The 15,249-nt window shown below is 70.9% G+C and overlaps 5 protein-coding genes across 6 annotated transcripts; 1 reads left to right on the forward strand and 4 right to left on the reverse strand.

Annotated features, from left to right (window-relative positions):
- Window positions 1–1,021: 1,021 nt before the first annotated feature.
- LOC309449075 (pancreatic polypeptide-like) lies at window positions 1,022–2,733 on the reverse strand (the record flags this gene model as incomplete). The annotated part of the gene is made up of 4 exons (XM_082070986.1): window positions 2,690–2,733; window positions 1,879–2,056; window positions 1,225–1,295; window positions 1,022–1,047 (listed from the first exon to the last, which is right to left on the reverse strand). The coding sequence occupies exons 2-4, from the start codon at window positions 2,052–2,054 to the stop codon at window positions 1,022–1,024; spliced, it is 273 nt and encodes a 90-aa protein (XP_081927112.1). The 5' UTR covers window positions 2,055–2,056; window positions 2,690–2,733.
- A 1,009-nt stretch (window positions 2,734–3,742) lies between these two features.
- LOC309449011 (peptide YY-like) lies at window positions 3,743–4,883 on the reverse strand. The gene is made up of 4 exons (XM_082070924.1): window positions 4,846–4,883; window positions 4,353–4,534; window positions 4,061–4,132; window positions 3,743–3,923 (listed from the first exon to the last, which is right to left on the reverse strand). Exons 2-4 carry the CDS (start codon window positions 4,532–4,534, stop codon window positions 3,899–3,901), a joined length of 279 nt encoding a protein of 92 aa, XP_081927050.1. The 5' UTR covers window positions 4,846–4,883; the 3' UTR covers window positions 3,743–3,898.
- A 2,174-nt stretch (window positions 4,884–7,057) lies between these two features.
- Window positions 7,058–8,881, reverse strand: TMEM101 (transmembrane protein 101). The gene is made up of 4 exons (XM_082070923.1): window positions 8,730–8,881; window positions 7,962–8,142; window positions 7,751–7,897; window positions 7,058–7,606 (listed from the first exon to the last, which is right to left on the reverse strand). Exons 1-4 carry the CDS (start codon window positions 8,864–8,866, stop codon window positions 7,301–7,303), a joined length of 771 nt encoding a protein of 256 aa, XP_081927049.1. The 5' UTR covers window positions 8,867–8,881; the 3' UTR covers window positions 7,058–7,300.
- A 171-nt stretch (window positions 8,882–9,052) lies between these two features.
- On the reverse strand, window positions 9,053–12,364 carry LSM12 (LSM12 homolog). Its single transcript, XM_082071039.1, has 5 exons — window positions 12,180–12,364; window positions 11,373–11,506; window positions 10,402–10,511; window positions 10,111–10,237; window positions 9,053–10,029 (listed from the first exon to the last, which is right to left on the reverse strand). The coding sequence occupies exons 1-5, from the start codon at window positions 12,298–12,300 to the stop codon at window positions 9,937–9,939; spliced, it is 585 nt and encodes a 194-aa protein (XP_081927165.1). The 5' UTR covers window positions 12,301–12,364; the 3' UTR covers window positions 9,053–9,936.
- Window positions 12,365–12,407: 43 nt separating this feature from the next.
- G6PC3 (glucose-6-phosphatase catalytic subunit 3) lies at window positions 12,408–15,059 on the forward strand. Of its 2 annotated transcripts, XM_082071037.1 has the most exons (7): window positions 12,408–12,479; window positions 12,731–13,114; window positions 13,386–13,486; window positions 13,594–13,684; window positions 13,865–13,983; window positions 14,089–14,230; window positions 14,305–15,059. In XM_082071037.1, the coding sequence occupies exons 2-7, from the start codon at window positions 12,897–12,899 to the stop codon at window positions 14,657–14,659; spliced, it is 1,026 nt and encodes a 341-aa protein (XP_081927163.1). In that variant the 5' UTR covers window positions 12,408–12,479; window positions 12,731–12,896; the 3' UTR covers window positions 14,660–15,059. The 2 variants fall into 2 exon arrangements, with proteins under 2 accessions (XP_081927163.1, XP_081927162.1); XM_082071036.1 differs by lacking the exon at window positions 12,408–12,479 and having other exon boundaries at window positions 12,573–13,114.
- Window positions 15,060–15,249: the final 190 nt, after the last annotated feature.

Here is a 15,249-nt window from a genome sequence, read left to right on the forward strand (position 1 = left end):
GGCGTGCAAATGGGGATGCAAACGGCGTGCAAATGGGGATGCAAACGGCCGTGCGAATGGGGATGCAAACGGCGTGCAAATGGAGGTGCAAACGGCCGTGCAAACGGGGGTGCAAACGGCCGTGCAAACGGGGGTGCAAACGGCGTGCAAATGGGGATGCAAACGGCGTGCAAATGGGGATGCAAACGGCCGTGCGAATGGGGATGCAAACGGCGTGCAAATGGAGGTGCAAACGGCCGTGCAAACGGGGGTGCAAACGGCCGTGCAAACGGGGGTGCAAACGGCGTGCAAAGGGGGTGCAAACGGCGTGCAAATGGGAGTGCAATCGGTTTGCACACCCACGGGCGGGGCGGGAGGTGCTGACACGCGCGTGCAAATAACCCGTGCGAGCTTGCACGCGCGTGTAGGCGCGTGCAGACCTGCTGACACCCCCGTTCCGTGCACACACACCCCTGCGTGCTCACGCTCGCGTGCAAACCCACGGGACGCCCCCGAACACGCCCACCCGTGCATGCACGCCCGTGCTCACCCGTGGGAGCCCCCCCGCACGCAGCCGCGCAGCCGCTCGCGGTTGGGGAGGGGGAACGGGGGGCTCGGCCTCTTTAAGGGGGCGGGCGGGGGGCGCGGGGGCCGCTCGGTTGCCATGGCAGCGGGGGGGGCCGGGGAGCGCCGCGCGGGCGGGGGGGACGCGGATTTAAAGGCACCGCGCCCCGCGCGCGGGCACACGCGTGTGCGGGGACACGGGAGGCCCCCGTGTCACCCCCAGTGTGCGCCACGGGGGGGACCCCGGTGCCGGCACTGACACCCCCAGAGTGGGGCACCCACACCGTGTCCCAGCACCAGCATCCCCACTGTCCTTAGCACCAGTATGCCCAGTGCCCCCACCACCAGTGCCCCCCGACACCCCCGTGCCCCGAGCAGGCAGAGGCAGGAGGTGGATGCAAGGGGCTTTATTGTGGGGGCACCCGGCCCCGGGTGGTGGGGGCGGTGGGGGCTGCGTCCCCCCACCCTGAGCTCCTCTTCACCAGCTCGGTCCCAGCGGTGTCCCTGCAACGAGAGGGGGTCAGCACCCTGGCACCCGCAGTGCCCCCACCCCACGTACCCACCCCGGGACTCCCGCACCCAGGGTCGTGCCTGTTGGGGAAACTGAGGCACAGGCGGCGCTGGGGGGTTCACCCAGCACCCAGCCCCCAGCCCCCTGTGCAGACCCCCAGCACCCCTCACCTGGGGGTCGGTTCCCCGCGGCGCCGAGGGGCTCCTCGCACAGCGCCCGCCCGCCCGACCGCTTGCCGTATCTGCGGGGGGAGCACGTTACCGGAGCAGCCGGGTGACGGGAGCGGCGGCTGCAGCAAAGGTGCAGCGAGAGCGGGCTGCAAGGGAGCAGCGCGCTGCGGCGGGGAACGGGCTGCAACCAGGAGCGCGTGGCAAGGGGAGCGGGTTGCAGCACTGACTGCATCGCAACAGGGAGCCGGCAGCAGGGGAGAAGGCTGCAGTGAGGCAGCATGGTGCAGCAATGAGCTGCGATGGGGAGAGAGATGCAGAAGGGAGCTGGTTGCAGCAGGAGAGCACGTTACAACAGGCAGCACATTGCAAAGAGAGAGCGCGCTGCAGCGGGGAATGTGCTGCAGCGGGGAATGTGCTGCAGCGGGGAGTGCATTGCGAAACGGAGCATGCTGCAACAAAGATCTGGTTGCAGGAGGTAGGAGGATTGCAACAGGGAGCACTTTGCAACAGGGTGTCCGTTGCGACGGGAGCACACTGCCATGCAGCAGCGCATCACTACAGGGGTTCGTTGCAGCCGGAGTACAACTGCAACAGGAACCGTTGCGCGCAGGCGGCGTGCGGCAGGGGACACGTCCCCGGCGCCGCGCCACTCACCGGTGGCGGGTGACCACGTTGAGGTACTGCTGCAGGTCGTTGTAGAAGCGGAGCAGGTCCTCGGCGGGCGCGTGGTCCCCGGGGTACGTGGGCTGCGCGGGGCCGGCGGCGCCGGGGCGCCCGGCCAGCAGCGCCAGGGCACAGGCCAGCAGCAGCAGCGGCCAGCGGGGAGCCATGGCTGCGCCCAACCGCGGCCTCAGCGCTGCGGGCACGCGCACCCTGCAGCGTGCACCGCAATGCACACACACACACACACACACACACCCTGCAGCGTGCACCGCAATGGACACACACACACACACACACACACACCCTGCAGCGTGCACCGCAATGCACACACACACACCCTGCAGCGTGCACCGCAATGCACACACACACACACACCCTGCAGCGTGCACCGCAATGCACACACACACACACACCCTGCAGCGTGCACCGCAATGCACACACACACACACACCCTGCAGCGTGCACCGCAATGCACACACACACACACACCCTGCAGCGTGCACCGCAATGCACACACACACACACACCCTGCAGCGTGCACCGCTCTGCACACACACACACCCCCCAGACCTCGGCTCCTGGGGTGCACACGCACAGCCCTGCACAAGCCCCTTGCACACTCACCCGTCTCGGCTCCAAGTGTGTGCACACAACACCGCCGCTCCCGCAGCACACACTGGTGCGCACGCACACGCATACAGCTGTGCACACGCGTGCACACACACCCGCTTGCACACCTGCACCCCCCACACTTGCCTCCCTCTGTCCCCCCACACACCCCTGCACCCCCGGCCCCACTCACCTGGTTCCAGGGGCGGTGACAGGGACACAGCGAGACGGGGACGTGGCTGCTGACTGCCCGGCTCCCCAGTGACACCGCTGCCACCACAGCGCTGCCCCTTATATCCCCCTGGCCCCCTGCTGATGTCACCCTGCCACACAGCACCTGTGGCCAGGTGGCCACATGGCCGGGGGGAACAGGGACCATCCGGGGGTGACAGGGACAGCTGGCCCCTGGTTAATGTTTGACCTCGGGCTCCGGAGGCTCCCGGTGGGGCTGAGGACACAGACCCGGGTGTCCGGTGTCTGTCCCACAGCATCCTGGCCCCACGGATGGACTGAGGGACAGAGGGACGTTGGTGGGGACAGAGTGGGACAGCTCGGGGAGGCTGGTGGGAGGGGTGGGCAGCAGGACAGAGGGACAGCGAGGGATGGACAGTGGGACACGGGAAGAGAAGACGGACAAGGAGGGGGTTGGGTGAAGGGTGAACCACTGGGGTTCGGGGGGGCAGAAGGACAGAGGGACAGGGGCGTGGGGGGGGCCCGCAGCAGCTCCCGCTGTGTCCCGGCACTGCCACCGCGGGCTGGGCTGGGGACCGGGGGGGTCCCCAGCCTGGGGGGCCTCTGGTCCAGCCCCGACACGGCCCCCGGCAGCCGCAGCCCCCCCAGGGACCTCACTGTGCACCCCGGTACCCAAACCGTGCACCCCAGTAACCCACAGCAGAGGAGTCAGTGCACCCTGCACCCTCCCCAGCACCCACGGCCAGCGCCCCCCATCACCCCCACACCCGGTGCACCCCAGGACCCACCTCCCGAGTGCTCCGCCCCCCGGCACACCCCTCTCCCATCCTACTGTCCCCCCGCTCCACTCCCCCCCGACCTTCCACCCCCTGACCCCCCCGCCCCCATCCCCTGCACCCCAGCGGGTCCCTCTGCCCCTTGTCCCTCCCCCCCCGTTCCCACACACAGCCCAGGCGGGTGCCCACGATCGTGTCTTTATTGCCGCTGGCCAGGGATGGGGGGGCCGCGCGGGACCCACCAACAGTGACGGGGAGGGGAGGGGGTCGGGGTCCCCCCCAGCGGGACACCCCCAGGCTGGGCTCTGGGGGTCCCCGGCCCTCCCGAGGGGGGGCCCGCATTGGGGCCGGTGCGGGGGCCACCCCGTGGCGGAGCCCCCGGTCCCCTGGGGAGACACGGAGAGACAGGGAGGATTCGGGGGCGGGGGGGCCGGTCACCACGCAGAGTCATCGGCGTACCTGTGGGGAAGAGCCGGTGAGAAAAGGGGGGAGAGACCCCCAGCACCCCCCGGGACCACCAACCATCCCCAGGACCCCCAGCACCCCCACCCCAGGCGCAGCCCATTCCCGGTGCACGGGGTGACAGGGACGCTCACCGTGACCTGTCGCTGGTGGCCCCGCGGAGCAGCCCCGACGCGGCGGCCCCGACGCCGGCTCGTTTGCCGTACCTGCGGGACACGGAGCACGCGGCTGCACACGGGACCGCGCACGCACGAGCGTGCAAAGGGGTGCACACAAGTGTGCAAACGGGAGCTGCCGGTGCGAGCAACAGCGCACGGGTGTGCAAACGGGGAGGCACGAGCGTGCAAACGGGAACTTCCCCACACGCACGGGGGTTTGCACGAGTGCCCCCGGGCTCGCACGCGCGTCACACGTGCCCGCGCTCACCTCTGCCGCGTCACCAGGTTGATGTAGTGGCGCAGGGCTGAGAAGTACTTGGCCACCTCGTCGGGGGACGCGTCGTCGCCGGGGCTCTGGGGTTTGGGGGGGTACGCGGCCGCCAGTGCGCCCAGGCACAGCAGCGCGCACAGGGACGCGGCCGCCAGCGCGCGCCGCGGGGACCGCACCATCTGCGTGGGGACGGGCAGCCCCAGGCGTGTCACCGACACCCGCGGGCGCCCCCGTCCCCATGGGGATGTCACACCCCCAGGACCCCCCCGGCTCCCCAGGGACATCACCCTCCTCACCAAGAGACAGCTCCCCCCGTGGCCCCCCATGACACCTCCCTTCGGAGACCCCCGTCCCCAAAGGGACATCTCGCCCCAGGGACTTCCAGAGACCCCCAAGGTCCCAAGGGGACACCTCCACGTCCCTCCCAGGGTTCCAGCCCCCCCTCCACGGGACGCCCAGGTCCCCGTGCTCGGGCTGTCCCCACACTCACGGTGGAGCAGGCGGGAGGTGACGGGCAGGGCCTGGCAGTGGGTGACAGTGCTGGGGACACCGTGGCTGCTCCACCCGCACGGGGTTTTAAAGCCTCTGGGGGGGCTGCTGGCTCCTCCCTCCCCTGCACCGACCCACGGGCACCGCGGGACCCCAGCAGCCCCCCCGCCACCAGCCCCAGGGGACACGTGCCCGCAGCTTGTCACTGTCCCTTGGCAGAGCCCCCAGGCTGCACCAAGGGGCACAGGACACGCACAGAGTGTTGGGGACACGGTGGCACAGGGACGTGGCACGGAGCCACAGGACACAGACATGGCATGTGGCACATGGCACACGGACACCGACGTGACACGCAGCCCTGGCACACGGGCACGGATGTGACACGCAGCCCTGGCACATGGCACAGCCCTGGCACACGGCAGCGGCTCACGGGGACATCGGCTGCACACAGGGCCACAAACGCGGCGCAGCCACGACACAGCACGGGGGACACGCCGTGGCACAAGCCACCCAGGGGACAGCACAGGGCGGGGGCCGCAGCCGTGGCTGCCTCGGTTGCCCCGGACGGCAGAGCAGGGCGCGGAGCCGCTGCTGCAGCCCTGTCACCGCAGCCCCACCGCTGCCGCTGCTGCCACTGCCACCGCTGCCACCGCGCTCCGGGACGGATGAGCCGCCCTTGCCGTCCCCGTGCGGGGGGACACCAGTTCATTATGGATTTGGCATTAAGGAGCCATCACCCAGCCTGGGGAAACTGAGGCGCGGGGGCGCCCGGCAGGGACGTGCTGCGAGCGGCGGCTCTCGGTCCCTGCCAGGAAAGGGCCACCAAAGCCACCACGTGGGTGCTGGGGGGGGACAGGTGGCAGAAGAGGGTCCCCAAAATCCCCAGGAAGCTCCTGCCCAGAACCCGCCACGTATCCAGCCAGAGGGACAGAGGGGACAGAAGGGACACGGCTCAGGGGACCCTGCGGGGTGTCCCCGCTCCTGCCCCGGCTGTCACCCCGGCGAGCAGCAGGGGGTCCCGGTGCGCGGCGGCGCCACCGCGGGGGTCCCAACCCGCGCCCGCCCCCAGCCCCAGGGGAACTCATCCCCGCGGCGTGGCCGCGGTGTCACCGCGGTGTGCGGGGACACGAGCGCCGAGCCCGGGTCACCTCCCGGCTCCTGTCACGTCCCACAACTCGTCAATGGCCGCGCTAATTGGAGCGATGGCGCCGCGGCCCCCCCGTCCCCTCCACGCGTCCCTGGGATCCAGCACCCGTTGGTGGGGTGAACCCCCCACAGAGGAGCCCCCGATGGGGCCCGGGGGGCACAGGGGACACCAACCCTGAGGTGCCACCTACAGACGGGGACCAAACCCAAGACAGCGGCAATGTCACCACATCATCACAGATGTCCCCAAGCCGGGAGGGGAAGGATCAGGGTCCAGGCCCCCCCCCCGCCACAAAGCAGCCCCGGGGGGGCACAGGGAGCTGAGCATCTTCTGCACCATTGCCCCCAGGGACAGTAAACAGCCATTTTCCAAAGGTCACAGGATGGTTCTGTCACCACCTGAAGTGCCACCCCCGGCTGTGCCCCCCCGGGCACACGGAAGGAGCCAGGAGAGCAAACAGGGCCCCCCCGCTCCCCCGCGCTTTATGGCCCCCGGTTCCGCCGGAGGCACTTTAGGGGCCGTGCGACCCTCCCGCAGGAAGGAACTTCCTGCCCTGTTTGCTTTTCCACCGCCGGGGGGGACACAGCTGCCCAGCCGGAGAGGGAGGGGGGACGGGGACAGCGCACAGGCAGCGCACAGGCAGGGGACAGGCAGGGGACAGCGCACAGGGAGGAGACAGCGCACAGGGAGGAGACAGGGGACAGCGCACAGGCAGGGGGCAGGCAGGGGACAGCGCACAGGCAGGGGACAGCGCACAGGCAGGGGGCAGCGCACAGGCAGGGGGCAGGCAGGGGACAGCGCACAGGCAGGGGACAGCGCACAGGGAGGAGACAGGGGACAGCGCACAGGCAGGGGACAGCGCACAGGCAGGGGACAGGCAGGGGACAGGCAGCAGATGACCCCAGGGACCGGCTGCAAAGCCCCACCGAGGCCCCCCTCCCCTGTGCCTCAGTTTCCCCACCGAGGGGAGGGGAACACTGAGCACCATCCATGCCCGCCCAGGCCCCCCGGAATGGACCCCCCGGCTCCAACCCCCCCGTGCACAACAGCCGCGACAGCCCAGCGGTGACGTAAAAGATTCTCATTTCATCAGTAAAAACACAGCGCGGGGGACACCCCTGGCGGGGGGGCCCAGCCACACAGTGGCCACCACCCCACAGTCAGGAGCCCCCCAGCCCCCCCCACACCCAGGGCAGCGCCCGCCTCATCCTCCGGTACAATTATCAAATATTTACAAATTAAAAAAAAATAAATAGCGGCAATTCTTTAAAAAACGCCCCCCCGCGCCCCAGTCCCAGGCAGCCGCCCGTCAGCCGTCGGTGGCCAGGATGACCACGGCGCCGAAGATGCCGACGCTCTGGCCGATGAGCTTCATCTGGTTCCAGAACTCGACGCGGCCGGTGTGCCAGTAGCCCAGGTTGCCGTCGATGAGCAGGATGGCGGGCGGCAGCAGCACCGCCAGCACCTGCGCGGCCGCGCGCACGTAGCAGCCCGACAGGAAGGCGAGCGCCAGCAGCGCGTACAGCACGAACAGCAGCTGCAGCGCCAGCTCCCCGCCCAGCAGGTGGTCCAGGTAGGCCCGGCGGTCCTCCCGGCTGTGCTGCAGCGAGTACGCCTGCGGGACACGGCGCTGCGGCGCGGGCGCCCCCGCCGCTCCCGGCACCGACCCCGCCGGGCCCAGCCACGGTGTCCCGGTCCCCCCACGGTGTCCCAGTCCCCCCAGCGTCCCGGTCCCCCCGCGGTGTCCGTGTCCCCGTACCTGGCAGATGAGGTAGATGCCGAGGAAGACCTGTCCCGTGGACTGCAGGGAGCGGCTGCGCGGTTTCTGCCGGTACAGCTCGCCCGCGCCGCTGGCCAGGATGAGGAACCCGCCGATGATGGCGATGGTCCGCGAGTACATCCGCACCTGCCGGGGCCAGCGTCACCCCGGGCCCCCGCGGCGGGTGTCAGGGGAGCCGGGGGGGTCTCACCTTCAGCCAGTCGCCGTAGTGGACGTGGCCGCCGACGTGGGCGGCGTAGGTGGCAACCGCGAGCTGCAGCGCGGCCCCCAGGGCGAACCAGCGGCGCTTCACCCCGAAGGACATGAAGCTGGCGCAGAGCACGGCCACCCCCATGTCCACGTACAGGTAGGGGACGGGGATGTCCGGCTTCCTGGGGGGGCGGCAGCTCCAGCCCCTGCCTGCAGCTCCCCACAGCCGCCCCCGCCCTGCCCACCCCGAGCCCCCCAGCCCCCCCCCGGCACGGCCCTTCGTGACCCCCCAGCGCCCCCCCGGCACAGCCCTTCGTGACCCCCCGGCCCCCCCCCGGCACGGCCCTTCGCGACCCCCCGGCCCCCCCCCGGCACGGCCCTTCGTGACCCCCCAGCCCCGCCCCGGCACAGCCCTTCGTGACCCCCCGGCCCCCCCCCGGCACGGCCCTTCGTGACCCCCCGGCCCCCCCCCGGCACGGCCCTTCGCGACCCCCCGGCCCCCCCCGGCACAGCCCTTCGTGACCCCCGGCCCCCCCCCGGCCCCGCCCTTCGCGACCCCCCAGCCCCCCCCCCGGCACAGCCCTTCGCGACCCCCCGGCCCCACCCCGGCCCCGCCCTTCGCGACCCCCCAGCTCCGCACTCGCTCCCCCGGCCCTCCCGCTCCACGCGGACCCCAGGACGCCCGCCCCACACCCGCCCCGCGCCGCGGTCACCCAGGACCCGCAGCCCCCCCGCCCGGCCAGCCCCGCCCGCCGGGCCCGGCCCGCACCGGCGGCCGTCGGCGCGCTCGGCGCAGAGCAGCAGCCCGCTGAAGCAGTGCCAGAACGGGAAGCGCGTGAGCAGGACGGCGCCGCCCGCCGTCAGCAGCCGCAGCGCCCGCCGCCGCCAGCCCCGGCCCGCCGCCATCACCCCGCCGGAAGTCCCGCCCCGCGCCGGAAGCGCCTCCGCCCACGTCTCGAGGCTCCGCCCCCAGGCGAAACCCCCGCCCCCTGCGGACACCCCGCCCCCTAAGCGGCACTCGGTGGCAGGCCCCGCCCCGCCCCGGCCCCGCCCCGCCCCGCCGAGGCCCCGCCCCAGAGCGCCAGACACGGGTGATGGTTAAAAAAATTTCGGGTTTTATTGTTTCTGCTAAACAATACTAAAAAATTTCCTTTTTTTTTTTTTCTCTTTTTTTTTTTTTTTTTAATTTTTAACTCCTCTAAGGCAGGGCTTGAATTGTTTGATTCTGATCCATTTATTAAAAAAACAAAACAAAGGGGAGGGGAGAGGATCATGGCAAAAAAGAAAAGAAAAATATATTTAAAAAAAAAAAAGGCAAAAAAGGGCAATTAAAAACAAAAAAGAAAGGGGAGAAAAGCCCCATGCCAGGCGGGTGTGGCACTGGGCGGGGCACAGGGGCCTCGGCCCCGCCCACACCTGAGCCCCCCGGGCTCCCGGGGCTGCGGGGGTGGCAGAGGACGGGGGGTCACAGGGTTTTTTGCCACGATCCTGGTTGAAGAACTGCCAGAAGCAGAAAATATTTAAAGAACATTTTAATATATATTCATATATATATTTAAAGATAAGAAAAATAAGACTAATTCAAGCCTTGCCCTGTGCAAACAAAATTAAAACGAGACCGCGCTGGTGCGGGCCCCGGGCGGCCACCGCGGTCAGCTCGGTGCAGGTATGGTGGGGGTCTGGGAGGGGGACTCGTGGGGGACTCTCCCACGGGACAGGGTGACAAACCCCCTTTAGAAAAGCAAAGGGGTCTGGCAGCAGGGGGGCGGGAGGAAAAGGTCAAAAAATGAAACGCCCCGAGTCTTACTGGCTGGTGGGAGAGAAAACATGGCGGAGAAAGAAAGTCTGTTAGTCAAGTAATGTGTGAGCTTTAAATTATTCTCTTTTCTCGTTCGTTTTAAAGTCTAAGGTCTGGAATCGGCCAGGCCCCCGTTAACGAGCTCAGAGCCGGGACAAAGAAGCGGGAGCCCAGGGGCTCAGGACGAGAGGGACGTGTCCTTCTGTGTGGGCTGTGCCTGCGCCCGCTGCAGCACCTTCTGGCTCTCCGCGTCCCGAAAGTGCTTCTCCACCTGCGGGGGCGCGGGGCTCAGCGCGGGGTCCCGGGTGGACCCCGTCCCGGTGTCCCCGGCGCCGCCCCCGCCCCTACTCACGATTTTCCGCACGTGGCTCAGCGCGCTGCCCTCCTTGCCCTTGCAGTTCTCCACCTGGTACGGGGGCGCGATGACGACCTCCTCCATCACCACGATGTTCTTCTCCTGCCACTTACAGTCCTTGATGCTGCGGGGGACACAAGGGACCGCGCCGCGTGACCGCGCGGCTCCGGCCAGCGTGCCCGGGACACGCTGGCAGCGTTTGGCGGCAAACCGGAGGGACGGGGCGACGCGATGTGAGCCCCCCAGGACGCGAGCAGCCCCCTCCCGCGGCACCGCGAGGGGACTCACGTCTTGTGTATGGTCTGGAAGAGCTGCTGCCCCTCCAGCGACACCCCCGCGCTGATGGCGTACGCCTGGCTCAGCTTCTCCTCCTTCTCCGTCCGCGCTTTGTTGGCGAGCTGCGGGGACACGGGGCCGGAGCGTCACCGCAGCGTCGACGGCAGCTCAGGGGCACCGTCCCCCCACAAGCTCTGCTGCTCGCAGTCCCCATCGTCAATTAAATCCCGATAATGAGGAGCGATTCCCACCTCCCACCATGCTGTCCCCACCACCGGGCCCTGCTGCCCCCTGGTCCCAGCGCTGTCCCCCCATGGCGATCAGCAGGGCCAGGCCCCCCCCAGGACTCCACTCGCCCCCCGGGCACCAGCGCAGCCAGCGCTCACCCCCCCAGCTCCTTTTCCAGTACATCCAGTGCCAGGTCACCCACACTGTGGCAGCACCAGACCCCAGTTCTCTGTGTGCAGGGAGGGGGGACGTGGGTCACCCTCCTGTCACGGTGTAGCAACTGAAAAGCCACCGTCACACCCCACAGCATCAGCCGCTTCGCGCCAGCATGGGGGGCTGGGGTTCACCTCCCTGTTTTGTGACACCTCCCCTCTGGCGGCCAGAACCAACCCCCCAGGGACATACGAACGGCAGATCCTCAAAATCCAGCTGTGCGCGTCACTGCTCCTGTCACCCCCGCCGCTGCGTCCCCAGCAACAACCAGCACCCGCGGGGACGTGGGGCTGCGGGAGGGGCACCCACCAGAGCGGGACCCCGCGGGCAGCCCCGCGGGCGCAGCCCCCGCGCTCGGGCGCGTTCCTGACCCGGCTCCGGGGGCAGCTCGGGCGCGTTCCTGACCCGGCTCCGGGGGCAGCTCGGGCGCGTTCCTGACCCGGCTCCGGGGGCAGCTCGGGCGCGGCACGACGGACGCGGGCGTGGCGAAGCTCCAAAGCTGCTCCCCCGTGAACCCCCCGCCCCACGGGACGGGCTCTCACCTTGCTAACGTTGAGGGAAGCTAAAGGAGGAGGTGTTTCCGTGCGGTCATTGATTATCTCCACTTCTGACACGTACTGTAGGTTTACGAGCAGGATGTCTGCGTGGTTAGGCTTTCCGCTGGAAGAGGGGCATTCTGGAGGAAGGAGCGCTAAGGGAAACAAATCCAGACGGGACGTCTACGGCCCTAACGCAGAGCTGCCCAGGAGCCAGCCGGAGCCCCAGCCTCCCACAAACCACCTCCCCGCACGCCCCCCCAGCTCCCCCCCAGCAACCCCAGGCCAGGGCTCCCTGCCCCCACAAAGCCCCTGTGAGTCACGCTGCTCCCACGGCAGGATCCCGGCACAGGGCTCCTCGCTGCCCCCAGTGACCCAGGACGGGGCTCCTCCCTCCCTCCCCAAACCTCCCCGTACATCACCCCGCACCCCCCGAAACCGCAGCACAGGGCCCATGGCTCCCAACCCCCCCTGCAAGGCAGCCCGCTCCCCCGCACCCCCAGCACGGGGCTCCTGGCCGCCTCCGGAGCCTCCGGACAGGGCACCCCCGTTTCCCCCAGGGGCCCCAGTTCGCGGCCCCTGGCTCCCCCCAGTAAGGCCAGTACGGGGCTCCCCGCTCCCCCAGCCCCCCCACAGGGCTGCCCCCCGAGAGCGCCGCCAGCGGCTCCCCGCCCCCCCCGGCCGCTCCCGGCCCCCCGCGCCCCCGGGCTCCCCCTCCCGCCCCCCGCGGCCCCCGCTCCCCGCGGGCGGGCGCACAGGCCCGGGCGGGCCGGCCCAGGCGCGGCGGGCCCGGCGCGGCGCTGCGGCGGATACTGAGCGCCAGCATCTTGCTGGGGTAGTCGAAGGCGACGACCTCGCCCTGCAGGCGCTGCTCCTGGCAGGTGCGGCAGGACACCTGGCTGCCCACGCTGAAGTACTCGCCCGGCGCCGCCATCTTCTCCGCGCCGCAGCGGCTCCGCGGGCCCGGGCGCGGCGGGGCGGGGCCGCGGCGTCACCGCGCGCGACGAGGGGCGGGGTGACCTTGGCCGCGCTCGCGCCGCCCCCGCCCGTTGGCCCTCGCGCCGCCCCGTCGCTGCCGCGGGGGCCGCTGGGGGCTGTAGGCGGAAGAGGCCGGTGAGCGCGGGGACGGGCCTGCGGCGGAGGCCCCGGCCCGGCCTGCGCGGCGCCCGGGCGGCTCCGGGGAGGCCGCGGGGACACCCGCGCGGGGCGGGCGCAGGGGCCGCGGGGCAGGGCCTGCGCGGGGCGCTCCCGCCGGAGCTGCGGAGCCGCGGGCGGCCGCGGGGGCCAGAGGCCTGCGCGGGAAACTTGAGGCGTCGAGCGGCTCCTGGGGCGGCGCCCGCGTCACACGGCGGCGTGTCCCTCAGGTGACGCTGCGCGGAGCCACCCACGGGCGACACCCACGGGCGACACCCACGGGCGACACCCACGGCGTGACACCCACGGGCGACACCCACGGGCGACACCCACGGGCGACACCCACGGCGTGACACCCACGGGCGACACCCACGGGTGCCAGCCGCGCCAGCCGCCATGGACGCGCTGCACGTGGCCGGCGTGCGCTGGGCGCGGGCGCTGCAGGCCGGGCCGCCCTGCCTGGAGCCGCTCTGGATCGCCGTGACCTCCCTGGCCAACCCCAAAAGCGTCTTCACCGTCTGCTTCCCCGCCGCCCATTTCCTGGACCGCGCGGCGGGGCTGTCGGTGCTGTGGATCGGGCTGGTCTCCGAGTGGCTCAACGTGGTCCTCAAATGGTGAGGGGCAGCGGGAGCCCCGCGGTCCCGTCCCGCCGGTGACGCCGCGGGGCCGAGCGGCAGCACCTTCAGCACGGCAGGAGCGCGGCCGCGGGGTGACGGGGCGGCTGCGGCGCCTGCGCTGCCCGGGGCGCGGGTTCCGCCGGTGCCCGAGCGGCAGGAGCGCACCGGCCCGATGGCCACGCCAGCAAAGAGCCACGGGAGCGGGGGGATCCTGCCCCCACTGCCAGCTCGGCCCGCGGCCGCTGACCGGCAGTTTCTGCCCCACCAGGTGCCTGTTTGGGGAGCGCCCGTTCTGGTGGGTCCATGAGTCGGGACTTGCCGAGACGGTCCCGCTGCGCCAGTTCCCCGTGTCCTGCGAGACGGGACCAGGTGAGTAACGGCAAAAAGCTTTTCCCCGTGTCCCCTCTGGCGCTGGGACCCGCCGGGAGGGGCTGCAGGTGCCCGCTCCCCGCCCCATGTCCCGCGCCCCCCCGCAGGGAGCCCGTCTGGCCACTGCATGATCATGGGGGCCGCGCTCTGGCCACTTGTCACCTTGCTGACGTCACTGGCATCCCGGCGCTCCCGGAGGTGAGTCCAGGGACGGGGACATGGCCCCAGCCCTTGGGAGCAGCGGCAGCGGGTGGGCGCACAACCCCCTGCACGGGGCAGCTCCCGCAGGGCTCAGCGCTGCAGCTCCGGCTGCCGCAGCGACCCCCGAGCCCTCCCCGCCGCAGGTTTCCACTCTCTCCACCTCTGCTCTGCCCCCAGCCTGGCACTGCGCCTGAGCCCCTTCGTCGCCTACGTGCTGCTCCTCATCGTCCTCGGGCTCTCGCGCGTCTTCGTCCTCGCCCACTTCCCGCACCAGGTGCTCGGCGGCATCCTGGCAGGTGAGCGGGGGGGGGTGGCGCTCGGGCCCCTGCGCGGGGCCTTTTGGGTGCCTTCCCCTCCCTGGAGCCCCCACCCACCCTGGCACCCCCGTCCTCCCCGTGCAGGGGCTGCCCTGGGCTGGGGGCTGCAGGGCCGGACCCCCACGTCCCGCCCCGCCTGGTTCTTCGTGGCCGTGGCGCTGGCGCTGCTGCTGGGCACGCTGGCGCTGCACCGCGCGCTGCTGGCTGCCGGCGTGGACGTCGACTGGTGAGTCGGTGCCGGGGCGGGGGGCTGCGGTCTGCCACAGCGCGGGGGGCTCACCGCCGTCCCCCCGCCCGCAGGTCCATCGCTCTGGCCACCAAATGGTGCGCCAGCCCTGCCTGGCTGCGCCGCGACAGCCGGCCCTTCGCCTCCGTGTGCCGCGACGCGGGCAGCAGCCTGGGGCTGGCGCTGGCGGCCGCGCTGCCCCTGCACCGGGGGCAGCCCCTGGCCCCCCGGCAGCGGCTGGCGGGGGCTGCGCTGGCGCTGGGGGCCGTGCAGGGGCTGCACCGGCTGCCGCAGCCGGAGGACGCCACGCTCTGGTACGGCGCCAGCATCCTCAGGTACGCGGCTGCGCCCTGGCTGGTGACATCGCTGCTGCCCCGGCTCATCCTCTGCCTCCCCAGGGGCCTGTGGGGCGCCCCCCACGCCGAGTAGGGGTCCCCACCATAGGCTCCCCACCCTCGGGGTCCTCCCAGCCCCCGTCCTGGCTCTGCCCATGGCTGGGGCGCCCACGTCCCTACGGGTCCCCCGGCCGGTTGTTTGACTCCTGCTGCTCCCCCTGGGGCCATGAGACCCCCCCTGGCATGGGGCAGGGCTGGGGTGTCCCCGTGCTCAGCAGGTCTGGGGACACACGTGGGGACAGGCCCAGCCGGGGGTCACGGGCAAGCAGCAACACCTTCCGCTCCACCCCAGCCGCCCCAGCCCCCCAGTTCAGTTTTCCCCTGGCGCAGGGAGGGGGAAGGGGCCGGGACCCCCTCACGCCAGGACCCCCCCCACTGCGGTGGTCGGAGGGGCCGCCCCGTTTCTCACCAAATAAAGGCACCAATGTGACCAACCTGCTGCTCTGGTCCTGCGCTGGGGGACATGGGCCAGGGACCCCCCATGCAGAGCTGGGGGCGATGGGGGGGCTGGAGCCTCCCCAGAGGTGGTGGGGGTGGGGGGTGGCAGCCCCCCGGCCGTGCTGGGCCAGCCCCGTGTCCCGCCGGCTGGGGGGGAAACTGAGGCACGTAGGGCAACCACGAAGC

The sequence above is a fragment of the Streptopelia decaocto genome (genome assembly GCF_964273445.1).
Source record: "Streptopelia decaocto genome assembly, chromosome: 22".
Lineage (NCBI taxonomy): Eukaryota > Metazoa > Chordata > Aves > Columbiformes > Columbidae > Streptopelia > Streptopelia decaocto.

What these genes read in the sequence shown, in the direction of transcription:
- LSM12 (XM_082071039.1), bottom strand. Translation starts at nt 12,300, where the DNA reads ATGGCGGCGCCGGGCGAGTACTTCAGCGTGGGCAGCCAGGTGTCCTGC. An exon ending in CAGCAAGATGCTGGCGCTCA is followed by an intron (nt 11,507 to 12,179) that starts GTATCCGCCGCA and finishes TCCTTCCTCCAG; the next exon opens with AATGCCCCTCTTCCAGCGGA. An exon ending in TGAGCCACGTGCGGAAAATC is followed by an intron (nt 10,030 to 10,110) that starts GTGAGTAGGGGC and finishes GCGCCCCCGCAG; the next exon opens with GTGGAGAAGCACTTTCGGGA.
- TMEM101 (XM_082070923.1), bottom strand. Translation starts at nt 8,866, where the DNA reads ATGGCGGCGGGCCGGGGCTGGCGGCGGCGGGCGCTGCGGCTGCTGACG. An exon ending in GAGCGCGCCGACGGCCGCCG is followed by an intron (nt 8,143 to 8,729) that starts GTGCGGGCCGGG and finishes CCGCCCCCCCAG; the next exon opens with GAAGCCGGACATCCCCGTCC. An exon ending in ACTACGGCGACTGGCTGAAG is followed by an intron (nt 7,898 to 7,961) that starts GTGAGACCCCCC and finishes TGGCCCCGGCAG; the next exon opens with GTGCGGATGTACTCGCGGAC.
- G6PC3 (XM_082071037.1), top strand. Translation starts at nt 12,897, where the DNA reads ATGGACGCGCTGCACGTGGCCGGCGTGCGCTGGGCGCGGGCGCTGCAG. An exon ending in GTCCTGCGAGACGGGACCAG is followed by an intron (nt 13,487 to 13,593) that starts GTGAGTAACGGC and finishes GCCCCCCCGCAG; the next exon opens with GGAGCCCGTCTGGCCACTGC. An exon ending in GCCGGCGTGGACGTCGACTG is followed by an intron (nt 14,231 to 14,304) that starts GTGAGTCGGTGC and finishes CCCCGCCCGCAG; the next exon opens with GTCCATCGCTCTGGCCACCA.
- LOC309449011 (XM_082070924.1), bottom strand. Translation starts at nt 4,534, where the DNA reads ATGGTGCGGTCCCCGCGGCGCGCGCTGGCGGCCGCGTCCCTGTGCGCG. An exon ending in AACCTGGTGACGCGGCAGAG is followed by an intron (nt 4,133 to 4,352) that starts GTGAGCGCGGGC and finishes CGTGTCCCGCAG; the next exon opens with GTACGGCAAACGAGCCGGCG. An exon ending in GCCACCAGCGACAGGTCACG is followed by an intron (nt 3,924 to 4,060) that starts GTGAGCGTCCCT and finishes TCTTCCCCACAG; the next exon opens with GTACGCCGATGACTCTGCGT.